Raw genomic sequence first — 26205 nt, 5'->3', positions numbered from 1 at the left:
CTCTTCCTCATCCATGGCTGCAGCTCCAAGCACATGCCAGGGGCTCCCAAGTCACTACCTTTGGCCAGATTTTTCTGCTAAGCGCCAGATCTGCATAGACAAGTATTTCTCGTTTAGCATGTGCGGAATAGAAGTCACGACCTTCCAAGGAGGACCACCTTCTCCTGTCTCCCATGGCCCTGTGATGGTATCAGCACCTGCCCACTGCCTGAAGCCTGGGAGTCCGGGGTCACCTCCTGTCCCCCACCAGCTCCTCCTCCCCAACAATAGCCACCTCTCCCATCACCCTCCCAGAGTTCCAGCTCTTAACACAGTGCCCCCTGGACTGCTACCTCCTCCAGGCTGTCCTCCATCTGACCCATGCCTGCACTGTCCAGCACTGTGACCTCCCTTCAGATGCACAGCTGGCCAAGTCATTCTTTTGCTCTATTAAAATCCCTCAGGCTTTGGTCCTCAGGGTGAAATTCAAACAGTGGCATACTAGGCCTCTGTGCCTTCTTTTCCAACCCTACCTTATCCCCCTGCCCAGCGTCATTGGCAGGCTCCCCTGCTCCAGCCACCCTAACTCAGGATTTGTTTCAGAGCCTCTCAGCATCGGTTCCATCTTCCCTTATCCCTCTCCTCCTCTTTGCCTGGATTTCCTCACCCTCAAGATGAGGCTCAGACCAAGGCAACTCTCCTGAGAAACCTCTTGATACAGGCCCTGATTGTCGGCGCCCTTGGCTCACCCCTTGGGCTGTGAGCTTCTTGAGGGAGGATCTGTGACTTTGCTCCCGGGGGGCCTTGGAGCCCGGCACTGAGGAGGGACTCGTGCACGTGCTCGTGAAGCGATTGCTTCTGGATGGCAGATCGCAAAGAGCACAGAGTTGGGTTTTTAGCAGCCAATTCCAACAGAGAGATGGCGCAGGCAGGCTCAGAGATGGGGTGCGGTCGCACTTTGAATGCAGATTGCAGATGAACCCAGTAAGGCAAAAGGGGGAAGTATCTGAAGGTCACGGGGACTGCAGCCAGAGTTCAAGCATGATCTCGGATTTTGAAAGATGCAGAAGATGGAAAGTAGGACGCAGAAACAAGGCAGATGGACAAACGGCACAGACCAGCGTTAGAGGCAGTGGGAAACACGGAGGTCCAGAGGAGGGACTTCCATGTAGTTGTTTTTGAAGCAAGGAATGCTGTTTTCGGCTGGCAGTGAAATATTGACCCTGATGAAGAGAGAACAACACTACATAATTTCTATTTTGCTTCTCTTCTCTTTGTCGAGGGGCATAATCTTTCATCAGGACTCTACTATTGATCAAAGGGAATTGAAGCCTAAGACAGCAGAGGAGGAGACAGCAGGGGCAGCCTCCCGCTGCGCTGAATGGGGTTAAGTCCCCTGTGGTACAAGGGTGTGCCCCTGTCAGTCCTGGGAGAGGAGCAGACAAGGTCCCTCGAGTCCACGGAGACCTCCGGAGGTGGGGAAGGAGCGTGCAGAAGGAGCACGGTGGGCTTGAGGTGCCCCCCAACTCATTCCCCAGGGACAGTTTGCCAGCACATACACAGCAAAGGAAGCTCTGCTTTCTAGTATTCCTAAGAATAAATCATACCAGACTAGCCTCATTTATGTTTTGACAGGCCAGCCAGAATAGTACTCTGGAGAGGGCTGTCTGGGTTTTTATAAGGCGCTTGTTACAGACTACCATCCAATCCGGAGCACAAGGTGAGAAGTGTGAGTGATTGATGCTGAAGTAGCTGGGCTCCTCATGGGCAGGTGCGGCTGGCCGGCAGAGTCCAGGCACCCAGAGTCTTGTCTTAACTGACAGGTTGGTCAGGGAAGACCCAGTGTCTCCGACGAGGCCATTAATAGAACAATAGTCAGACTCACACATGACCTGAATACAGCTGACAGAGAACGGAAGATCCCAGAAGATCTCAACAAACCATAATGACAGTCTGAGAGGAAACGAGAGACCCAGCTGCACAACTAACAAGAGGATCTGGGAAATGGGATTTGATAGCAAGACGTGTGAGAGAGACTTCGGGCTCAGTCTGCGATCTGCGTCACATGGCAGGGGCAGCCAGGAAAAGGAGCCTCAGGGCCAGCTTGGAGCACCTCAGTGATGAGAATGTTGACAGCCCTCAGGGCCGTCAGAGGACCCAACCCACAGTGGCAAAAAGATTCTGAGAGAGAGAAAAGTAATGGGTGTCGCATACATAGAGAAGAGATAGTGGTGGGAAATGGTGGCCACCTTCCTCAGGCATGTGACGGGACGAATTAGACCGACAAATCTGCGGTCTGAGATGGCGCGACTTTTTTTTTTTTAAGTAAGCTCTACCCCCACCATGGGGCTTGAACTCATGACTTAAAACCCTGAAATCAAGAGTCACATGCTCTACCAACTGATCCAGTCAGGCGCCGCCTAGATGGGGTGACTTTGAAGATGTGTTCTAAGCCTGAGGTACTATGGATTTCCTCCTCATACCGAAAAGAAAGAGGGAAGTAGGATGGTAAAGAGGATAGGCATTGGGTTGTGATCACCCGTCCGCACTTTATTTACTGAACAGCAGTAACCTCTTTATTTGTATAATATACTTGCGGGAAAGGACACATCAGAGGGGGCTACTCAGTGCTCTCTGCGAAGGGGACATCTGTGTCCGCTCTATCTTAGGGCAGACCATCACCTGCTCCACAGAAACTCCCTCGAGCCCCTTGCAGGCATTCTCTCTACAACGAAAACCACGTCCCTGACTCCCATCCCATAGCTTCGTTTTGCCTGGTTTTTTTTTTTTTTTTTTTTAAGATTTTATTTATTTATTTGACAGCGAGATCACAAGTAGGCAGAGAGGCAGGCAGAGAGAGAGAGGAGAAAGCAGGCTGTCCGCAGAGCAGAGAGCCCGATGCGGGGCTCGATCCCAGAACCCTGGGATCATGACCCGAGCTGAAGGCAGAGGCTTTAACCCACTGAGCCACCCAGGCGCCCCCGTTTTGCCTGGTTTTAAACCCGGCCGTAAACGGGGCCGTGCACAGTGTTCTCTCTCGTGTCTGGCTTCCTCGGCATAGCGGCGATACTTTGTGGCTCCATCCACGGAGAAGTGAGCTGCTGTGGACGGATCCTTCACGTTGCCGTGTGGTGGTCCCCCGTAAGGATCTGTGGCTGTGTCTTCCTGTCTGTACTGTGCATGCCCACACTTAAAAGGGTCCCAACATGTGCGTGGATGACAGGGCGGACTCCCAAGGGGATTGCCCTGAGCTCCGAGCCCGGGGCCCTGGTTCTCCCTGCCTGGGCACTATATGCTCACATGTGGGTAGGCTCCAAGTGAAGGACTGAGGGCGGGGGAGGTGTGGAAGGCAGTGTCATGATGGGGGGCCGTGACACCTGAGAGGCAGCGTGGACAGTCCCCAGGAGGGAAGCCGGGCAGATGTCCTGAGGCAGGGTGTTGGGCAGCCTTTCCACAGCGGAACAGGCCACTGTTGTTGCTTCCTGAACTGCCCTAGAGACACGGAAAAGGCAGCTCACGCCTTTGGCCAGATGCCTGATGGCCTTTTAGGGTAGTTCAGCTCTGGCAGGGCCCAGTTCCCCTCTGAACAAGTGAAGGTAAGGGGCACCAGAGGGGGCTGCGCTGACCAGTAGATGTCCCAAGGCCCTAGCGGCCCACACTGGTTAGTGCCTTTGCCCTCCTCTGAGTTCGCGTGCGATGCCCGGCGCCTGGCTGGGCTGCCCCTTGCAGGAGCTAGAAGGAAGGCTGGAGGCTGGGAAGCAGAGGGCCGGTGTTCCAATTCCCAGCTTTGCTGTGGATTTGGAAAAGTCATTTCCAGATTTCACAGTGCCTTAGGCTCCTCTGAGCGCTAATCCAGTGTCCTGATCTTACAGAGGCCCATGGTGGGAGGGGGGCGGAGAAGTGGGGAGGGTGGCAGGGCTAAAGAGGAGGCCTGGCCTGGTGTGAGCACACAGAGCTGGAGCTTGTTTCCTTATATGACATTGGCTGGGATGGCTCCAGTCCCTTCTGCATCCTCCTTTGTCCGTCTGGTTTGAGTTCCGGGGAGGCCTTGCTGGGTGGGGTCAGGCAGCTTCTAGGAGAGGAAGAGCCCCTGGCCGACCTCGGCTGGGTCCTCAGGACCCCTTTGCTTGCCCCCTGCACAGTTTGGGTGTTATTTGGGGTGAGTCTTTGCGTTTTTCTCCTCCGGAGAGTAAGGTCCCCTTCAAAATTAAAAAGCAGTCCTGTCCCCAGTTCCTGTGTCCCAGTGCGAACTGAGAGCGCAAGAGACTGTGTTTTAAAGACAGAGGGGCTGTCATAATGAAAGGCAGTGGGCAGGCGGGGACAGCAAGGGGGAGCATGCCACCCTCAGATGTGGGTTCCTTTTCATCCATTCACCCGGTGCTTTTTCTGGTGTTTTCTTTCTTTTCTGGACTGCAGCCCTGTCCCGACCCACCCAGCCTGCCTCTTCCCTTCTGGAACCACCCTAGCTCAGCTCCACTGGCCTGCCAGCACCTCCACCCTCAGGTTGGCCCCTCCTCACCCTGTGCAGGGTAAAGGAGCTCCCACACAGGCCTGGGTTTTGGATTAATGAAGCCCAGATGCAGGACTTCTGACTCTGGCTACAAGTTAGCTTTGGAGCAACAGCACAGAGGGGCCGTTTACCTCCCACTGTGCTCTGGGGCCAGCTGCTGCTGGGGCTCCCGGGGAACAGCTGGAGAGCAGGTCCTGGCTGCCAATGAGATGGAAGCCATGCTGGGTGTGCGGTGTGGCCAAGGCTCAGGGACAAAAGGGAAGGTGGGGCTCCGGGTGAGGGGCGAGGGTCTGGCTGCGCTCCCAGGGGTCTGGTGTGGGAGATGATGAGGGACTCCTGTTTTCTACGTCATGCCATCATGCCACTAAAGGAGGCTGTCTCTCCACAGCTCTCAGAAGGTCAGGTGGGGATGCTGAGGTGCTCCACAGAAAGGGGTCAAGGCTAAAGGGAGACAGGGTCCTGGAGGGCCCCGTGCTGGTTAATGTCAGGTCTTCCTGATCAAGAATGGATCAGGGGGCGCCTGGGTGGCTCAGTGGTTTAGGCCACTGCCTTCGGCTCGGGTCATGATCTCAGGGTCCTGGGATCGAGTCCCGCATCGGGCTCTCTGCTCGGCGGGGAGCCTGCTTCCCTCTCACTCTCTCTGCTTGCCTCTCTGCCTACTTGTGATCTCTCTCTGTCAAATAAATAAATAAAAAAATCTAAAGAATGGATCAGGGAGGTTGGCCCCTCCCTGGGTTGCCAGATAAAATACAAACATTGCATGGGGTGTGGTTGCAAGGGTCAGGGGGGGGCGGGTTGGGTCAGACATATGGTAAGAAAATGACTCTTTGTTTATCCATAAGAAATTTACATTTAACTGGGCATCCTATATTTTTCCTGGCTAAATCTGGCAATCCTGTCTCCCCCTCCACCTGAATTTCTTCTCTGAGTAATAGTTTTATTGAACTACAGCCTACAAGCAGAACAGAACCCAGATCATAGGCATGTGGCTCACGGATGGCCACAAGGGGAACACGTGTGAAACCAGCACTTAGAGCAAGAAAGGCAACAGGAGCAGAACCTGCTGGTCCCCCCAGCCATCACCACTACCCAGGCTGCCAACAGCTGCTCTTTGGCCGTTTTTGTACTTTATAGGAATTGAATCGGGCACATGTATTCTTTTGAATCAGGCTTCTTTGGCGTGACACTGTGAAGATCATCTGGGACTTTGGGTGTCATTTTAGCTCCCTGTCATTACGAGGAGGATTGAATTGTATCGATAGCGCCCAACCAGGATATGCCTTCTAACGGTGTATTTAAAGCGCACTTCCATCTTGTGTGTGTGTGTGTGTGTGTGTGTGTGTGTGTGCGCACACGCGTGCGTAGGTACCAAGGAGGAGGATTGCTAGGTCATAGGGTGAGCACAAGTTCATCTTTTGTTGATCTTGCCCAGCAGTTTCTCGAAGTGGATATACAGTTCGAATTCCCACCGGCTGGATGTGAGCCTCTCTGCGGCCCACACCCTCCCCAGCACTGTGCATTGCCCCCTTTCTCATGTTCTCCTTTCTGATGTATGGTGGTACTGCCTGTTGGTGCTTTTTTTTCTTTTTCATCTGTTGCTTTGTTGATCCCTCTGAATTTCTTGACAAAGTGCTGAGAATATCAGTAAGGCCTCTGGTTGCGGTACTAGCCTGTCCAGCACCACAGTGACATCAAGGAGCCCTTCCTACCCCAGTTCCCCATTCCTACCCCAGTTCCCTCCGTCATGTGAGGCCTGGGCAGCAGCAGGCCCTGCTCTGGGGAAGTTGCCATGGAGACTGGACCACCAAGCCTGGAAGTGGCCAGACTGGATCCTGCCTCCCCAAAGTACTTGCTTAGCATTTCTCAGTGCTGCCTGTAGCAGGCTGTTCCCGATGTCCAGTCCTTCAGTTCCTTGTGCCGTCATTCCAGGAACACGGGGGAGAGCGGCTGTGGGCATCGTCCCAGCAGTGCTGTGACCTGAGGGCATTTCCCCTCTGAGGAGCTGGTTCCAGACCAAGTGTCTTTCTTCAGGTTCCTTCTGTTTCCTCTGGCTTCGGGATCTCTCCTTTGCTTCTTCTGATGGTGGCTCTGATTTCTGATATAGAAACCAGGGACTGTGACCACATCAAGGTCCATGCCAGGGGCTGATATCTGCTGCCCATGGGGAACCACAGTGTATGGAGGTGCAAGAGAGACATGACCTTGGTGGAGACGAGCTATGGCACGGAGCGTGGGCAGAGGAGGGGCCCTCAACCTCTCTTCCCATCACCCAGCTTCCTCAGTCACTGCCACCCGGTGTCATCCTCTGGTCTCTCCACTCCCCTCCTCTTTTTTCTCTTTCTGCTCACTCTAGTCCTCAAGGACCTGTGGAAATCAGAGCCCTGAACATGAGCATCTGAAATCCCCATCAGAAGTCTTGAGCCCCAAAGAGAAGAGATACTAGCCCCATGAGTGAATCAGTTAAGACCAGTGCTAGGGGGCACCTGCCTTTGGCTCAAGTCGTGATCCCAGGGTCTTGGGATTGAGCCCCGCATTGGGCTCTCTGCTCAGCAGGGAGCCTGCTCCCCCCTGACCCTGCTCTCTCTCTGCCTGCCTTTCTGCCTGCTTGTGATCTCTGTCTGTCAAATAAATAAATAAAATCTTTAAAAAAAAAAAAAAAAAGAGGGGCGCCTGGGTGGCTCAGTGGGTTAAGCCTCTGCCTTCGGCCCAGGTCATGATCTCAGGATACTGGGATCGAGCCCCGCATCGGGCTCTCTGCTCAGTGGGGAGCCTGCTTCCCTCTCTCTCTGCCTGCCTCTCTGCCTACTTGTGATCTCTGTCTGTCAAATAAATAAAATCTTAAAAAAAAAAAAAAAAAAAGCTAGTGCTAGACTCAGAAGCCCAGCCCAAACTGACTGAAGCCAAAGGCACTTTATTGGCCCACATGGCCAAATGACCTACTGAATGGTCCAGGGGCTGGGGGCTTCAGGAACGGCAGGCTCTAGGCTCTAGGTAGTGTCAGAGCTCTGTCCCTGTCCTCAGTCTCTATTTGCTTCATCCTCCAGGCTCTCCCACAGGGAGGCAGGATGGTCACCAGCAGGTATAGGATTGCCTCCTGTCAGATCAGTGGCCCTGCTGGAAAGGCACACGTTCTGCTATTAATTCCAACCAGGGCACCTCTAAGTGGCTCAGTCACTCCGACTCTGATGGGCCATGCCTGGCTCCTGGGCCGACCCTGGCTGAGCAGCTTCTCTAAAGGAAAGTTGATGCCGGGTGGGGAAAAAAAAAAAAAAGTTTAGCCCCACTTTCCACTACCCTATGTGGGCTGAAAGATTCTAATGCTGCAAAGGACAGAAAAGGCCAAGATCTTGCAAAAGCAGTTGAACGTTCCTTATCTCTGTGTACCCTCAGATAAGCATAGATACTCAGAAAGACCAACTCAGAAGAAAAATACTGCTGAGCCAGCCTCTGGAATTACCAGTGACTTTAATTTTTTTTCCTTTTGCTTATTTTTCAACTCTACTGTCATGTTTTATTGCTTCTAAAATACATGATAACTACTATAAACCAGAAGAACAGGGCAAAGTCCTCCAGACAGCACGCGTCTCCCATGAGGCCCCCGTGTGCACTTCCAGCCCACTCACCCGCAGAGGGTCCCACCCTTCGTCCTTCTCGCTCCTTCCCTCACAGGCAGCTTCGAAGCCAGCTCAGCCTCCTGGTCATTGCCCAGATGCTGGACCAGCAAGAGACGCTCCCTCTCTGGCAAGAGAAGGCCCAGGTGAGTCTTGGCCTCCGCTGAGCGGCATCTCCTCAGCCCAGGAAGCCTGTGGATGAGCAGAGGGCTCCTGCCAAGGCCTGCCTGCTCTTGCGGTTTTCCCAGAGGTTGGGAGCCTCAGGCCAGGAGAGCCAAGTTGAGGGTGATTTTTTTTTTACTTATTCAGCAATTACTGATTTGTATGCCTACTCTGTGCTAGGCGCTGAGGCTAGAGCAGTGAGGGGGTAGCATGTGTTGCTTGTTTTTGCTTTTTTTTTTTTTAAGTTGTGGTAAAATATGCATGACAACATTCACCGTTTTAAGATTTTTTGCTGTTTTTTTTTAACCATCATGACAATTTTAAGTGCAAAGTTCAACCATTCGAAGTGTCCAATTCAGCGGCTCTGAGTCCATTCACAATGCTGTGTAGCCATCAACACCACCGTATTTTTTTTCACCTTCCCAAGTAAAAACTCCATACCCATTCAGTGCTAATTTCCATTCTCTCCTTCCCAGTCCCTGCTTATATTACTTCTTATAGGTGGGGAAAAAAACAGGACAAGTGAAAACAAACCCTATGCCCTTAAAATTACTCGCTCCTAGTGCCTTCCAGTGTTGGGCATTCTTGGGGCAGCAAGGAAAGTAGAGCTTTGTCTTCTTTCCCCACCCCCCTTCTCTCCAGAAAGCTCTGAACACAGCCTCTGCTGCTTGGGGCCCTGGGTGCAGGGTGGGTCCCAGCCAGCCCAAGGATGGATGACGGGGAGGCTGAGCATGCTGTCACCCTCTCCCCCTAGAAGCTCCCTGGGATCCCAGAATAGTTGCTGGGTACCACCAAGCCCTCCACCTCAACAGCACAAGGGGGACAAGGCAGCCCTATGAAGGGCTGTGTGTCTCTGCTCGTAGAGGTGTACTCGGGAAGCCTGCGTCACCCCTTGCCCAGAGCGCTGAGAGATCGTTCTGGCACATCCTGGGGCAGGCTGGACAGTATTGCTGAGTCTGCAGTGCTGGGATTGCAGAGCGGGAGCTCAGAAAGCTGACTGGTTGTGTTGGCTTTTCCGAGTGGGCTTGGCCTGGCTTTTGCCCTGGCTGCCCTCTTTGCCGTAAATACTTTCTCCAAGGATTTACCCCAGCTGGAGCTTCTTGTCATTCCCTTTCCTGCTGAAATGTCACCTCCACTCAGAGGCTTTTCCTGACCACCCAAGCCAAAGTCCCCGGCACATCACCCTGTATTAAATTGTTTACCTCCTGACAATGTCAGGGTCTGTGTATATATATATACACACACACACACACACACACACACACACACACACACACACACACACTCTCTCTCTCTCTCTCTCTCTCTCTCTCTGCAGCTCCTTGAGTGCAGGGACCAAATCCTTCCTATTCACCACTGCCTGTCTGCACCTAGCACAGTGCCTGACACACAGGGACTCTGGGTGTGCTTGTGGAGTGAACGAGCCTGAGGTTGAGCCCCTGGAGTGTGCGAGAGGAAGTTCCCTCTCCCTTGGGGAGAGGTGGGGGAGGGAGACATAGGCAGACAAGACCGCCTGGTCCCAGAGGGCTCTGGAGGGCAGCTGGGGGTTGGTGAGCCCCAAGGAGAACAGAGCAAGGGGTCAGAGCAAGGGGAAAGGCCAGAGCGTCGGTATCAAGAAAGGCAGGGCCAGCTGCGGGTGGAGGGTGGGGGCGGCTGCCCCCCTGCAGTGTTTGGCAGCCACCAGAGAGGGGCTCAAGCATCAGGACCTGGGAGCCCCCAGCTTCTGGGGCCCAGCCTTGCCCAGCTCCAGGGCTCTCCAGCCATACCAGTCACCCACATGGCCACCGCGCCCATCTATTCAGGAGAGCCCGGCTAAGCATCGCCTGTGTGCCCGGCTCCGTGCCAGGCTCTGCATCCAGGACCCGGCCTCCAAAGACAGGGTGTGAGCAAGGTGGGCTGAGGGTGCAGTGACTAACGCTGCCCGAGGGCAGTGAAGTGGCTTCCAGAGAAGGTGTCCTGAGCCAGGTCTAGGAGGCTGAGTCAGTACCTGTGTTGCCCAGAGGAGAGTCTGCTGGGGGCCGGTGCGCACCGTGCATGGCTGCGCCAGCCTCCTGGGGCCCAGGGGAGAGGAAGGACCAGCCGGGGCCTGCCTGCGGCCCTCCCTGTGTGCTTCCCCCATCTCCACTGTGGGCTTGGGGCTGCTGCCAGCGCCTCCCAGGTCTCCAGGCTGTAGGCAGTCTCCTTTCCAGTCTGGCCTGTCCGACGGATATTCATCTTCTGAGGGCCACCGCTGTGGCCCCAACAGCCACCCACGTCAAAGCCCACAACGCCCCCTCTCCCAGCTTCTCTATGCGGCCTGCCCTGCCCACGCCGCCTGTTCTTCCCAGTCCTCGTTGTGGGCCAGCCCTGTTCTCCCTGCACACAGCTCTGTGCCCTGACCTCCCTGTCTGTACCACATCCCAACCAAAATGGTGGGAGCTAACACTCTGCCTAGCATGGGCCGGGGCTGTTCTCAGAGCTTACCTCTCGTAGCAGTCCCTAGCAATGAGGACTGTTACCATCAGACATTTTTCACAGATGGGAAAACTGAGGCAGGCGCTGTTAGGAAACTTCTCAGGGTCATACAGCAGGAAAGCCGTGGAGCTAGGATTCAACTGCAGGGTCCTTGCCCTTGACCCCTGCAACATGGCGTCTCTGCTCCTTCAGCCCCTTCCTCCGCTCTCACTGTGGTGAGCCCAGACCATGCCGGCCACTTCCTGCTGAAGGTGTCCTGCTAGTCCCTTGAGCTCTATTCCAAAGTGGCAGCTAGAAGGACAAGGGCTGCGGTTGCTACTTCCTTCATTGATGTGTAAATACTTGATAAACCTTATCAATTGATTGACTATGAAGGGTAGCCCAGGGATTGAGAACTGACTCATCTAGGAGAGGTTCTGGGGTGAGTGCCTGGGCAGAGGCCTCTCAGGACACCGCTGGGCAGGAGGAGTCCCTGACCCTTGGATGGCTCGGCTCTCTGTCTCAGGCTGCAGTCAGAGGCCCTAGCAGCAAGAGCTAAAGAACTAGAGTCTAAGAAATGAGACTTCTGTAGGTGGTCAGGATGCAAGCCCCTCCCCACAAGGCCTGCATTTTCCAGGAGAGCCTTGGGTCAGGCTGCTTGCTGTTGTCCTTGGAAATCCTGGCAATATCCCAGAAACAGCAGGGTTTTAGCTTCATGCACCAGTGTGCTCTAGACCCTCCTCAGAGCCCTGAAGATACAGTCCTGAACAGAAATTAGTCCCTCCCTTGTGAAATTCAGTCTAGGGGCAGACGGACAGACATAGGCGCCAAGAAATAAGTAAATGTTTGCCATACCAGATGATGATAAGGGTTCTGGAGCAAAATAAAGCCAGATAAAGAGGAGAGGGGATGTTGGGAGATGGGGACATTTGTGCACAGAACTGAAAAAGTCAGGCAGGTTTCTCAGGAGAATAGCAAGTACAAAGGCCCTGGGGCAGATAGAGTTCTCTTAGGTTGGAGGAAAAGCAGAAGCTACTGTGGCTGGAGCAGAAGACTGAGGATGGAGTAGTAGAAGTTGAGGTCAGACAGGTAAGTGGGGACTCAATCCACCAGCGTCTCCGGGCCGTGATAGTGGCTTTGTGTTCATGCCAAAGTGGAAAGCCACTAGAAGGTTTGGATAAGAGAAACAGAATCTAATTTATAGAATTTTTTAAAAAGATTTTATTTATTTGGGGTGCCTGGGTGGCTCAGTCATTAAGCGTCTGCCTTTGGCTCAGGTCATGATCCCAGGGTCCTGGGATCGAGCCCCATATTGGGTTCCCTGCTTCTCCCTTTCCCACTCCCCCTGCTTGTGTCACCTCTCTCGCTGTCTCTCTCTGTCAAATAATCTTAAAAAAAAATTTAGGGGCGCCTGGGTGGCTCAGTGGGTTAAAGCCTCTGACTTCGGCTCAGGTCACGATCTTAGGGTCCTGGGATCAAGCCCCGCGTCAGGCTCTCTGCCCAGCAGGGAGCCTGCTTCCTTCTCTCTCTCTGCCTACTTGTGATCTCTGTCAAGTTAATTTAAAAAAAAATTATTTGTTTATTTGACAGAGAGAGAGAAAGGGAGTACAAGCAGGCAGAGCGGCAGGCAGAGGGGGACGGAGAACCAGGCTCCCAACCGAGCAGGGCGCCGATGCAGGACTCCATCCCAGGACCCTGTGATCATGACCTGGGCGGAAGGCAGACGCTTAATCAACTGAGCCACCAAGATGCCCCTAATTTATAGAGTATTTTTAAATTACTCTGGTGACTATGTTGGGCTTAGGTGATTGCAATAATTCTGGTAAGAGATGACAATTGTTTGGCGGAGATAGCGGAGAAGATGCTGAGAAGTGGTCGGACTCTAGGTGTGTTTCCCAAGCAGCCAGTGGGACAGGAGATGTGAGAGGAGGGAGACCAGGAGGGCTCCAGGACCTATGCAGCTTGGCAGGATGGAGAAGCCCTTTACCAAGGTCAGCAGGACACAGGTGGATCAGGTTTAGAGACCAGCTGGGAGTTTGCTGCTTATCCCAGGCCACCTCTTGCAACATAGCAAACCTCCTTTGTCAAGCCATGGCTTCCAGTTTGGAGTCGGGAAGACATGGGCTTTAAACGGCCAAAATGCAGGAGGATGAGGGTGTGCATCTCCTAGGGAGAGGCTGGTGGCAGTCTTGCCCTGCCCTGCATTCATTCATGGAACGAAGGCTTATGAAACATACACCATGTGCCGGGGGCTGGGTTTGACCCCCCAGGACTGCAGGGGAACAAAACTGCCCTCTTGGGCCTTACGTTCTAGTGAGGGAATGGGGACAGTAAGAAACATAGTAAACAAGTAAATTCAGAACGCCTCAGGAAGTGGTAAATGTGGTGGACACAAAAGTCACTGGGTGCGAGGGGATTAGCAGGTGTGGGTGGCGTGGGCAGCAGTGTAGACCTGGGGGCCTGGGGCTGGAGGGTGGACAGGGGCAGCTACGTGCATCTGGTCAGAAGGCCTGGTCGGGGTGCGGGCTCCAGAGGACAGTGGGGCTGCCTGAGCCTCACAGATACTTAAGATCCTGGCCTTCTGGGACACCTGGGTAGCTCAGTTGGTTAGGTGTCTGCCTTCAGCTCAGGTTGTGATCCCAGGTTCCTGGGTGCGAGTCCCAAATTGGGGTCCTTGCTTAGCAAGGAGCCTCCTTCTCCCTGCTTGCACATTTGTGCTCTGACAGAAAAAAATCTTAAAAAAAAAAAGATCCTGCCCTTCTCCACTAGGCAGATAGAAGCACTACTGGGGCCTGAGCACAGGAGTGACCAGCCATGTGGCCAGGTGCCCGGCTGGAAGTCGCTGGCCTTCTCCTGCCCGCCGGGCAGACAGGACCAGTGGAGGCCTGCCTTCTTGGGTGATCCTTTGCCTCTTGCCTGGAAGTGTCTGTCCTAATGGGCTGAGTGTTTGCAGAGACAGCTTCCAGCGGTGGGGGTGAGGTGGGGAGGTGCGGTGTCAGGCCCTGGCCCTCCCTGCTGGGATGCACACAGTCCAAATAAGCCCTGGGGGGAGTGGGGGCGTGGCTGCCAGAACTGGAAACAAAGGAGAGTGAGCAATCAAGGCGGCCGCTTGCTGCGCCTGGCCGGCTGAAGCTGTTTTCATGGAGAGGAAAAACAGGGGAGCTAGCGGAGCCCGCCGAGCTGCTGTTGTGGCCCCGCCCAGGGCTCCCGTAGTAGGGAGGGTCTAACTGGGGCGAGGCTGCCTGCCTGAGGACAGCTTCTGGGGGCGTGGGCTGCACAGCTGTGATCCCCAAGCAGGCAGGGCCCTTTTGGAAACCATCCCAAGCGTTGCAAGGCCTGAGTGAGACAGCACAGCTCTGGTCTGGGGGAAGCTCCAGATGGTGCCTCTCTTCGCCTGGAAACTTCTCTCTTTCCCTGCCTCCTCCTCTCCCTTCCTAAAGGGATCCGACACGAGGCCAAGAAGCCCTGGCCCCCTTCCAGGAGCCGAGGCCCTAGGCCTGTCTCCTAGCCCTCAGCCCAGCTGCTCTTGTGGGCTGTCTAAGCCTGTGGCCGGCTGAGATGCTGAGCAGGTGTCTTCGGGTGAGTCAGGGAGAGGAAGCCAGGTGTGCCGGGCAAGGCTGGGCTCAAGCAGGGAGCTGGGCTCAGGGGTTGGGCCTAAGCCCTTTGGGCCAGCCTACACCTGTTACATCTAAAAAGATGGTGCATCTGTGAACTTCGATGTCTCTGCTCCTTCCATCTGCATCCCCCACTCTCCCAGGGTGGCAGGTGGGCCCAGAGGTGCCAAGGGCCCACATACTGCCTGTCTCTGTCCTGACCACAAGTTAGCTCCAGGGCAGCTGAAGGGTCCTTGTTGGGGCTGAACCCAGGCTGCCCAAACCAGGTGCAGGGGCTGGGCCAGAAGGAATGGCTTCCTGCAGACAGCAGGACTCCCTTGGGCCCTGTTCCTGGGAGGGGTGGGGGCACTCGCATTTGTTCAGAGAAGGTCAGCAGTTTACATGGGGGATGGGGGCGGGACAGCTAGCAGATCAAGGAACAACCATATGCAGTGTGCAGCCCTGGTGGGCAATCCCCATTCTAACAACACAACAGGTAAGGACACTTTTGAGACAATCAGAGAAACCCGAAAGTGGTGTTAGAGCATAGAAGGAATTCTTGGTAATTTTGCTGGGCAGGAGAATGATACTGTGACCATGCTGGGGAAAGAAATCCTTATCCCTTTCGGTGAAAAGCTCTTTATGGGTAAAATGATACAGTGTTTGGATTTGCTTTAAAATCCCCTGGAAGGAAAAGGGCGGGGGCGGAGAAATGGGGGCAGGCAGAGTGATGGGGAGCAAGCGCAGCCGGCAGGAGAGGGGGCTGGTGGTTCAGAGCCTCTGCCCCTCTGTATGCCTCTCCAAGCCCACAGCAAGTTCAGGGGAGTGAGGGACTCGAGCAGTAGCTCAGGGTAGGAAGGGTCTGGCCCTCTCTGGGGGGCCTTGATTCTTCCAGGCCTGTGGGCTCCCTCCAGGGAAGTGGGTCAAATCCCCAGCTTACAGAGATCTTCTTGGTTCACTCCTTTAAAGGAAGGCTCAGCCTGTGCCAGGCCCCATGTGCACGCGTGACTCTCCTGTCCTGGGAAGAGGGCGTGCTGTTGTCTCCATTTTGCAGATAAGACCCTAAGGCTCCAAGAGGCCACACGACATACCAGTGAGGGGTTATCCAGGCCATGGAAGCTGGTGGTCTGGCTCGAGAGCCCATGCTCTGACCTACCGGTGCCGGCCAAGTCCCCCAGTGTCCCAACCACCCCTGTATGACAGCATCTCTTCTCCTTCCCAGCTGTTTTTGCTAAGCCAGCTCCTGAGTCTCATGAGGCCATCGTCCCTCAGGCAGCATCTGGGCTCTGTGACCTTGCCACCCAGCCAGGAGCAACAGCCAAAGGCCAGTGCTGAGCTAGACCACAAGGTGAGTACCCAGCGCCTGCCCGCGTCGGCCGGGCTCGGGGGAAGACAGGGCCGGCCACGCTGCCCTGCCTGCAGGACCTTCATGCTGCCAGTCCTCTTAAAACCCCAGGGCCTTAAAATTCCAGCAAGCTGCCTCCCTCTGGTGAGAGGAGGTGCTCACCGTCCCCGCAGAGCCTGTAATTAGTGCCCTTCACGGAGGCATAGTGGGGCGCTGTGTGCTTGGGCGTGCACAGGCCCCTGGCCCTGCTCCGGGGTTGTGCTGCATCCTTTAGGTCTGTTAGGGATGTGTTAGCGTGGGGTGCTCTGTGAGCCGCACAGCACAATTTAGAGAGATGCAGGAGGTAAATGCTGCTGAGGGAAGTGGAGCTGGGCGTCTTCTCCCTGTTCCTCGTGGTTGCCACTGAGGCCGAGCCCTTGGCCTTTTCCCTCAAGTTGTTCCTTTTTTTTTTTTTTTTTTTTGAGGTTTATTTATTTACTTGAGAGAGAGAGCACAAGCGGGGGCAGAGGGGAGGAGCAGAGGGAGAGGGAGAAGCAGGTTCCCTCTGAGCAGGGATCTCAACATGGGGCTGGGGTTTGATCCTAGAACCCTGGGATCTTGACCTGAGCTGAAGTCAGCCACTTAACTGACAGAGCCACCCAGGCGCCCGTCCTCCAGCCCTCTTAACTGACTTTCCAGACATTGCCCATCTCTCCTGTAAACCCAGCTCTGGCGGGAGTCAGGGACAAAGAGGTACCCCCCAGCCTGCAGGTCATGCGGTTTGGAATGGGGAAGACTGTAGACCCTGGGGGTGAAGGTCAAGCAGGGGCAATGGTGTGGGATGTAGGGGCTTCAAAGTGGGAGCCCCAAGCTTGGCTCTGGGAGGTGAGGAGGGCAGGGGGCGAGAGTGTGGATCTCAGTGGGCTCCCCTCTCCCTGGGGCCTCGAGGATGAGGAATGGAGATAGAGATCTTTCTAATTTAGGAAAGTAGTGATTCCAAAAGCTCACTTGGAGGTTGGATGTTGACGATCTAGAAGTCCACCCTTTGGGCATTGCTCTGCAAATCAGATAAATGAATTAATTTACTTAATGAACACAAATGAACCATTAGAAGATATGATAATCCCAGGTGTATGTGCCTCTTTTGGAACGCGTAGGTAAGGTTATCTTTGAGTTGTGCCTAATATTAGTGCATTTACGAGAGAGCTGCCTACCTCCCAGGAAAGCCGGAGCCATGTGCATGAACCCATTCTTGTCTCCCAATGATTTCCTGAGAAATGAGCTGGTGCAGAGGCTGCGTTTGAATGTTCCAGGGCCTCTAGAAAGGAGGTGGGGTCGTTCCATGGGCGGGAAGGGTCTCTCTGAGTAGGACACAGTGGGCAGGCCCCAGGCTGGACTGAGGGAAGGAAAAAGGAAAGAAAGAAGGGAACAAGGCTTGTAGCTGATCTGTCTAGTGAATATTGTGCACTTTAAACACTTTGGAGGCTACTCCTGTGACCACACCCAGCAGAGCTATGACCACCAGGCGGGAGGCCTCCACTTGGCTCCTTGCTTTTCGGAGCCCATCTGGTAGCAAATGTCTGTTCCACACCCAGGGAAGAAGAGGAGTAAGTGGTCTGAGGGTGTCCTTTATTCTGAGCACTGTTCTCATGCATGTAAAGGATGCTGTGTTCCCCTGGTCAGCTACCATATTGGAAATGACCTCTGTGGCCTGGAAACATGGAGGGTTCAGGGTGGCTTGACAGGGTGTCCCAGAAGCCTAGGATGGGGGCCCCCGCCCAGGGCAGTGAAGGAGGCACATGAGGCCAAGGCAGTTCTCCAAGGCCTTTGCTGCCTCTCCCGCCCATCTAGGATTGGTTCTGGCCTGACAGGGAGGTAGCCAGGAGCAGAGGAGGGCAAGGGCACTGTCCGGGAGAATGGGAGAAGGAGGGACTGGTGCAGGCATGGGGGTCTGCACAGCAATGGGAAGCGTTCTGTCCCCCTGGGCGGGTGTGACCAGGCGGGGCCAGGTAGGGAAGGTGCCAGGCTCCCACAGCCCAACCCTGCTCCCACCTTGGCCAACTGACTCCTCATTAGGCCAGAGCACGTTTCATCTTCAAAGGTGATCAGGCTACTCACCAGCCAAAAAGAGCAGCGGCGTCACCCGCCCTGTTTTACAGGGAGTGGTGGTCTGCGCCAGGGCTGAGCCTTTCATCCCTAGGGCTCAAAGTCTTTGCCTTCCTTCTCTCCAGGGGCAGTGGGGAAACTAAGGCCAGAGTGAACTTGGCCCGAGGCAACCCGGCCTGGAGTAAATTAGGGCTTTCCCAGCCCTTGGGGCGGCTGTGCTGAGCCCCATCCGCCAGGCCCTGCTTACCCCTGTCTGGGAGATTTCCTGTGAGAGGCTGGGTGACAGCCCTCCTCCAGCCCTGCAGATAAACACTTCTGCCAGGCTCTCCTCCCCCAGCTCTCCCTACCTCCTCCTTTGCCCCAGGGTGTGGGGGGGGGGGTGGAGGGGGGCTTGGCTCAGTCTCCTCCCTTTCCTAGGAAGCTCCCAGCCTTCCTCCCCTCCCTGGCTTGCCCTCCCTGGGGGCTGGGCGAGCTACCCTCCCTTGCCCAGAGGTTGACTCTCTCCCCACTGATCCTGTGGCTTTGCAGTTGACCCATTACTGGTGGGTCTTCCCAGCTAGACCGTGGGCACAACAGGGGGGCCTCACACAGCCCCAGTATATTGGGCACCGGATAAGTGAATGAATGAACAAACGGATGAGCACAGTTTGAGTTCCTCTCTCCCTCTCAGAAGTCTCTTCTTCCACTCCATTAGGGCCATCCACTCTCCTTACCCTGTTTCCAGAACCCTCTCCCTCTGCATGCCCTCCAACCAGTCTCTCCGTGTCAGCCCCCTTGTCTCTGGAAGTCCTTGTTTCGTGAGGGCCGTGAGGGTGTATAGTGGAAGCATCTTGTGTTGGAGCATCCTGTGTTGACTTCAGAAGCCTTACCTGCTCACCAGAGAACCAGTCACAGCTCATTGTTTGCGATTACAGCTGGTGAGATTCCTGCCTGGGAACGGTCACCACCAAGAACAACAAAAGCAGTGAGCTGGTCTGGCTGTGGGATCGCAGTGGGGGCCGGGGGTGGGGGGGGAGGCTGTGGCGGGGTTCGGGAGCGCGGACTAGCTGGCTGTCCCAGCCTGGTCAGAGCACGAAGTGTCCTAGCGAATCACGGCCGAGCTTTAGAGTCTAAGACTCTGCTTCCTGGTGAGATGAGAAAAACACTTGGGGCGTTTTCAAGTGCTTTTGGTAAAGAAATGGTTGTTCAGCCCTTTGGTGGTTGCTGGGGGCCTTGTGCTCACCTGGTTTGAGCAGGGCTGTCCTGGGGGAGAATAAACGTCTAAGTCAGAGTGAGACGGACCCTCGAGAGCCAGGTGCCCGTTCAGCTGAGAGAGGTGGAGAGGATGTTTTAATTCGGTAGGCGACTGTAGAGTGGGCGGCCCAGGGCTTCCCTTGGGTCCTTGGATCCTGTTCTGTAAGAGACCATTGCGGCCCCGGGGCACCCGGTGGGAGCCTGTCCTTTTGACGGCCCTGGGCACCCGGTGGGAGCCTGTCCTTTTGATGGCCCTGCAGACAAATGTGTTACTGGACATAGTTTGTAACCGTCTCCTCAAAGTGCCCCTCTCAGCCTCCCAACCCGAAAACCAGGAGTTGTGACCTGCATGCACTGTCTTGGGCCAGATTTTGTCTAGTTGCATTCTGCCCAATCTCAGAGTCTCAGCCTATTCACTTTTATTGCAATTCTTGATGTTTTGGTCTTATTGGACCCGCCATTGTATATTCTATTCACCACACTTTCCTGTTGTTTCTTGCTTTTCCTCAGGCCGTTTGCTATAATGAAGGAACTTTTTTTGTCCCATGTTTCCCCCCTTGGGGATTCGGAAGGTCTACAGAACCAGAATCTTTACGGTGGGATGGAAGGTTTCCCCCAGTTTGGTGAAATCTGGGACGTTTGAGGAAGTTAAGTGTCATGTGGGAAGAAGACGGAGGTCCAAAAAGGGCATACCCAGAGTTGGGGCTGCACTGAGGCACCCGGAGCTGGGTTCCTGTCTCCCTGTCTTCCAGGGCAAGGCCTCCACACAACCTGCTGAGTGTCCTCATGGGACCCACAGCATGGGGCCCGCTGAGGACTCTGTATCTGTGATGGTCCGCCCCGCCCCCAGGGGGGGCCAGTGGTGGGACTGAGCCTGGCGACCTCAGGTGGCTCCCATCAGCTTCCTCACCATGCACACCACGTGCTGTCTGGCTCTGTGCTTCCAAGGCTTGGGATGGCTGTGTTGGAGAAGTGCGTGTGTAAGGAGCTGGTTTTTATGCGGGGATGGGTGAGTACGCCACGCTTGAGTGATGCTCGGGGTAAACAGACTCTGTCCTGCTGCACAAACTCCTTTGCGCCTCACCCCTGGGTCTCTGCACATCTTCTACAGAGGCTGTGGGCCTGCCACGTGTGCGCGCGCACACACACACGTGTGTGTGCACATGCGCGAGCACACGTGGTGTGTCTGGATGTGAGCATGTATGTCTGTATGCATATGTATTGTGTGTATCTCCGTGTATCTTTGTGGTCTGCCCTCGTGTTAATAGAGCTGAAAAACACGTCTGACTGCTTTTGCTCCTGCTGGCCTGCCCCTGCGTCTGGTGACCCGGCCAAGAGCCGCTGGAGCGACTGGGGTGTGGTTTGGGAGGTTGTGGGGAGTGGGCAGGGAGGGTGCCTGGCTCTGCCTCTCCTGCAGACACTCAGCACCAGCAAGAGGACATAGTCCCTCAGGCTTGGCTGGAGCTCAGGCCCCTTGCCCCATGTTAGCCAGAAGCCCAGGGGGAGCAGGGGCACCTCCCTCTCCCCATACCCTCTGCTGTCTCACCTACAAGTGTCTGTCCTCATTTCTCGCCCCTTTCCCTGCAGTGTCGGGAGAAACCTGCCCACAGGGCTGGAGACCTTGGTCAGGACAAGACTAGGTGGGTTGGGAAGAAAGGAACTGGTTTGAAGAAACAGAAAATAGACATTCAGGAATATTGAGTTCCTCCTCGCCTGTGTTGGGTTCCTCTTTTGAAATAAACCTCAAAGAGATGGCCTCTGGGAAGCTGACCCCGAGGGGAGATCCATGCACCAGCCCTGGGTCACAGCCTCCTCGGAGGTCCCCAAGCCTCTTCAGAATGGGTACGTGTGAGCAGCTGAAGGCCACTTATGGCCCAGGCCCAGACCATCTTTGTTTGGGTCCCAGGGACTCTGGCTTCTTTGCAAATGTGCAAGGAGGGCTTGAAGTGACAGAGTGAAGCTGGGGAGGGCAGGCTTGGGTTCGTTAGGCAACTTCTGAGCCTGGTCTCAGCCCCAGGCCCAGTGGTCCTGGGACTTTTGGGGTACCTCCCCCAGGCACAGCCCTTGTTCCATGCAGGGTGACTCACCTGACACGGACACTGGCTGGCCTGACAGTCCATCTCTTCCATCTTTCGAGTCCTTCTAGACTACCCTGTGATTGTCTTCTTCCCAGTCTGACTTAGGGAAAGGCAATCCTAAGTGCCCATCTCATCACAACCATCACAACAATCACATTCAGCCTCTCTGCCAGTGGGTCCTACTTCATCCCCACAGCTTTTCTCCCACACGTCAAACCACACTACTTGATTCCAGGCAGCAGCCATCTTTCCCAGACATCTTTGCTCCTGCTGTTCCTTCTTCCTGGCAATGCCTGGCCTCTCTCCCCTGTCCTTGGATTCCCGTGGTCGTTACAGTCTGTTCACCTGACCCATGGCCTGTCCATATGCTGCTTTCCACATCTAAACAGTAGCCTTTGAGGATCGGGTCCAGAGTCTAGCTCAGCAGCATCCCACTGCTTCCACTAAATGGGTGCCCTGGCAGGTGCAGCCTTTGGGAGGGACACTTGCCATCTCCCCTGCACCCAGCCCTGCCCACCTTGTCTCTTTTCCCAGGCTATACCTTCTCAGAGACTGCGCCTTCTAAGTGCTGCGTCTAAGCAGCCTGGGCTCAGCTCCCACCACGCACCTAAGGAGGACAAGGAAGGGTATGTGAGATCCCTTACTTACTTCCCCAGTTGGAAGAGCAGTTGCCAGGCAAGCTATGGCCTTCTCACCTACTCTTCTGTTCACTGCCTTTTTGAAGAAAAACACAGACACACATCCTGGAAGGTTCTGGAATAGCCCATCAGCCTCAGCTGGACCAGGAGCTGAGCATCTCCCAGCTCTCTGCATCTCTTGGCTCTGCCCTTTGGTATATTCCCAGGCAGGCTTTCCCTGCTGGTCCTGAGAAACTCCAGGCTTATGTCCTTCCCTTAGCAGCCCTAGCCAGGGGGAAAGAAAGAACTTCTATCCTAGAGTTCTAACCAGAATCGCAGAGTTGAGTCTCATTGGCTTGCTTGGCTCATCTGTAAGCCAGTCAAATCGGCAGGCATACAGTGGCTGGCCCAGGTCACTTGTCCTTCCCCAGGGTCAGGATTGAAGTCATCACCGTGGATGGAGTATAGGCAATTGGAGGCTGCGACACTCTGACAAAGGAGGGGCCAGGATCCTGGGCACCCAAAAACCATGGATGCCCATAGGCTGGTCTGCAGTCATGGGCAATGGTCCTACTTTCCCATATCCATGGAAGTGTAAGGACTGAGTGCTTTCCAGGTCTTCCCGTGCCAGCTCACCAGGAGACAGTTCAGGGAGTGAAAAAGATAGAAAAGAGAAGAAGCCATTGCTTTTGAGGAAATGGCTTTTGAGGAAGCCATGACTCTCCATGGGCTCTCCAGCCTCTGGCAGATGCCCGTGTCCCACACCCTGGCTGGTTTCAGTAGTTCCGTCCAGCACCGGCTCCCACATACTGATGTGCTCGTGCGTAGCCCGTCCTAAATTCTCAAACATTTGCATTGAGAATCTGGTTCTTCTCTGGGTGATCAGCAAAGCTGCGCTTCCGGTCCAGATCCCCCTGGGGTCAGGGTCTCTAGTGCCAGCTGAAGGAGCAGGAAGAGCCAGCCAGTCCCTGCTTGTCATCTCCCCTACCCCCCGAGGCCAGCAGGAAGCCAGAAAGAAGGGTGGGCTGGGTGGGAGCCCTCTAGCCAAGGTTTGCCTACAGCCCCTCGTTCCTCCCCCCAGAAGACAGGAATGGGTCAGAAGCCCTGAGATAACCTCCCTGCAGCAGGTCCACAGAACTAAAACCCCTCAGCCTTCCTGCCTTTGTCCCAGATTCCTCTCTTTCCCACCCCTGCCCCACGGTGCCAGGACCTCCTTGTTCCCTCCTCATCCTCAGTACGAAGGGCAGGGACCAGTCCCAAATTTGAGATAAAGCTTAAAAGAGAATGTCTTTGTCTGTCTGGAGTTCAGGGCCTGGAGTGTCTGCACTCACCGTCTGGGCATCTGGAAGCATCGGAGCAGGCGGGCCCCGGGCTGGGCCTCCGAGGTCCTGCAACCGGCCCCATAGACACTACCCACCTGGCTGCCCAGTGGCGATCCCAGAGCCAGTTTTCCAGGCAGCAGCTGAGCCAGAAGTCCCGTTTCTTGGCAGACTCTGCCAGCCTGTCTCCCATCACCCTCAGCTGGCCTCATCCCTGCTCCCACCCCCATGGCCAAATAGGCACTTTCACTTACAGCATTAAGTGTCTGCCCTTGTAAGCCCGAGGGTAAGTGTGACAGGCCCTCCGTGCCTGTGACATCTGCTCTCCGGCCTCTGTGCTCTGTGCCTTCAGGGACCCTAGGCTAAGGAGAGGTGTCGTGTCACCCTCTCATTTCCTAATTATCGGTCATGCATCCTTGTCATCTCCTTCTTGTGAGCTCTCACTACCGATGACCCGTCCTGGTCCGAGTCTCTTCCAAACTCCACCTTCCTTGGGCCACAGCCCTCTGCTTGCGACTTCTGTGCTGACCCAAGCCAAGGTCAGGGAGTAACCTTGGAGCAGGAGCAGCTTGAGCAAGGGGAGTAGGTCAGGCAGTTTGCCTGTGGGCACAGGGAAGAAATAGCATCCTAGAGATAATGGCAGGTGCCACACTCCAGGACCCGTCTAGATGGGGTTCACCTAGAAAAATGCATCCCCTCTCATCTTGTGTTCTATGAGCATACCGGCTGGACAAGGTTTGGCTCTCTCCACCAGACCGAGGCTCTTGGCCTGGGGCCTCTAAGTAGCCCTTCCTCAGGATTACTCATTACTCATTATTGTTGTTGTTGTTTGCCCATCCTGTGGTAGAGTACTGAGACCATGCCCTTGGGGCTCAGGCTTGGGGCCCCACTCCTCGTCCTAGGGGCGCAGCCTCATCCTCTCTCTGTCCTGTGGCTAACAGGCCCTTGAGCCTCTGCTGTGCAGTGCAGAGGGACTTGTTCCTTCTGAAAGAGGGTGTCTCCCGTTAAATCCCCTTTATGGGAAATACACACACACGCACACGCACATGCACACACATGCACACACACACACACGGAACTCGTCAGCCTTAGGGAGAGAGTAGAGACATCTGCTTCAGACCTAACCCTTATTGGAGATGGTCATGCAGTCAGGGGATCTCTCCAAGCTCAGCTTCCACATCTGCTCAAAATGAGAATCATTAGGCCTCTCTCGGAGCCCTGCTGGGTCTGGGCCCTGTGAAGTGGTGTAGGCTTAAATTAAAAAAAAATAGAAAAAGAATTTGTGGAGGCCTAGCTCTACCCTTGGGTCTGAAATGTGCCTGGGTAGACAGACTGGGGCTGCTCCAGGCTCCCCCAGACCAGATTGGTTCTAGAGTTGACCCTCAGCACGTGTGGGTACATCTGTGTCCGACAGAAACAAAAACCCACATGAGGCAGGGATGGGACCTATGCAGAATTCTCCCCCTGGAGTCCAGCATCGGGTGCTCTGGACAGGGCTGAGAGCAGCCCAGCCAGACTGTGATTGAATGTAGGTCCCCCCGCCCCGCCCCCAGCAGCCACGCAGTCACACACCCTCCACCCAGGGCTTGTGAACATGGACAGATGAAAGCAAAGGAGGCTGCTCTGGGGTCCCTGCATCCCAAGCAGGGAGCTGGCACCTGTAGGCCCTTCAGGGCCAGCATTCTGAGCAGAAGCCCCTTGGCCCCAGCAGCCAGGCTGGGAAGGCCATGTCTTTCTGGGTGAGTTTCAGTTTTCCCCAGCAGGTGTTCCTGAGTCAGCCTTTGTGTCCCCCTTCCAATCCCCCTCCCAGCAGCTGTCCCAGAGCCTGGCCAAACCTGCTCCCACAGGATGCCCACCCAGCTTGGCAGCTTCCAGGGAAAGGGCTTGGTTTGGACACTTGCCTGGGGCAAGCCTAGATTCTTGGTCATGACCTGAGGTGGGAGAAACCATCGTGTTCCAGCCAGAGGGCCAGAGCGAGTGACTTCCTGGGAGAGCCTCTGCCTCCTCCTTTCTGCCCTATTTTTGTGTAAATAACCCAGGCCACAGCCTGCTCCCTTGGCATTAGCTAGAGGGAAATTTTCTAAAGGGTGAAGTGTCTGGGAAATGTTCACCCTTTTTTCCTTCTGTCTTATGACGAAAGTGCTGCAAATGGAGCCTTGACTGGTGGTTCCTGGGGTGAGAACTAGCGGGGCCGGGAAAAGGAGACTCTGACCTTCCCCTCCTCCTCCCTGCCTCAGAGGGTGACAAGGCCTATCTCTCATCCTTGTCATCCTTCCTCGGGGGAGGGCAGGGCTTTTTAAGGCTCTAGAGCCAGGAAGAAGGCATCATGCATAGAACTTCCCAGAAAAGTTGGCCTGTTGCACTGTGGGGAGAGACCCAGAAAATGAAAGCTACAGGCCTCGCTGGCGGGGGATCGTCTCATCTTGTCAGCATTGGGTCTAGGCACGTCCCACTTCTCACCCTTACCCTTGGACTCTGCCTTTCCCCGAGTTGCTGACTGAGGTTTCCCTGGCTCTCTTTTCCATGGGGGCTTCCCAAGCCTCCGCTGACCCCCAGTGAGGGAAGAGCTGGGCAGCCTGCACTGCTGGGGGCCCATTTCTCAGACAAGATTCTGAAGGCCTAAGAAGCATAGCACTCCCCTCCCCAGCCCCAAGGAGTGTCTCTGCTCTACCCTTTAACCCTGAACCCACACTGACTGCTACATCCCCTCCAACACATGACCCTAGGGACTTGGAAGTTGCCTCAGGTGAGGAAAGGGCCACCTTGTCCTTCCAACTGTGGAAGCAATGGAAGCAGGCAGAGGGAGAGGGCTTGGGCCTCTTGGTCTACCAGCCCAGCTGCTGCATGGCCTCCACCCAGCTTCCCTTCCCATCTTGAAAGGGAAGACAGAGCCCTGTGTCTCTGTGGTGCCAGCCAGGGCAGGAACGGGCTTGCTAAGTTCAGGAGCTGGCCACAGCGTAACTGGAACAGGAAACACAGCTCCTACAACCTGGCTGTTTACTTTGTGTCCCCAGGAATGGCCGCTCTCCCCACTGCTGCTGGTGCTCCGGGCCTTCCTCTCTGAGGAAGGAGGCTTAGGCACAGCCCCCTCCTTGCCAGAGCCCCAGGTTCTGCTGATGTCTGCTTCTCGGACCTTCACAAAACAGGGCCGGGGGTGGGGTTCAGAAGAAGCGTTGCGTGCACCCAGTACCACCATCTGTCCAGCTGTCTGGATGAGATCAGATGCTCTCTGACTTCAAC

At 55.2% G+C, this 26205-nt stretch overlaps 2 protein-coding genes across 5 annotated transcripts in view; both read left to right on the top strand.

The window, feature by feature from the left end:
• FAM178B (family with sequence similarity 178 member B) overlaps positions 1–26205 on the top strand; it is an 86841-nt gene that overhangs the window by 54878 nt on the left and 5758 nt on the right. The window contains exons 1-3 of one of the 4 annotated variants that reach the window (XM_045981329.1): positions 4059–4138; positions 8159–8246; positions 15511–15636. In XM_045981329.1, the coding sequence (XP_045837285.1) occupies positions 8199–8246; positions 15511–15636 (174 nt within the window). In that variant the 5' untranslated portion in view covers positions 4059–4138; positions 8159–8198. Of the gene's footprint in view, positions 1–4058; positions 4139–8158; positions 8247–14160; positions 14275–15375; positions 15382–15510; positions 15637–26205 lie in introns of those variants that run through there. The other 3 variants (XM_045981328.1, XM_045981330.1, XM_045981331.1) reach the window with 3 other exon arrangements.
• Positions 15513–26205, top strand: part of SEMA4C (semaphorin 4C) — a 31224-nt gene continuing 20531 nt past the window's right edge. Inside the window, exon 1 of the mRNA XM_045981326.1 lies at positions 15513–15636. The gene's annotated coding sequence lies outside the window, so the exon portion shown is untranslated. The remainder of the gene's footprint in view (positions 15637–26205) is intronic.

Source organism: Meles meles, chromosome 16, assembly GCF_922984935.1.
Source record: "Meles meles chromosome 16, mMelMel3.1 paternal haplotype, whole genome shotgun sequence".
NCBI classification, from domain to species: Eukaryota; Metazoa; Chordata; class Mammalia; order Carnivora; family Mustelidae; genus Meles; species Meles meles.
This window is presented reverse-complemented; position numbering and strand designations above follow the sequence as displayed.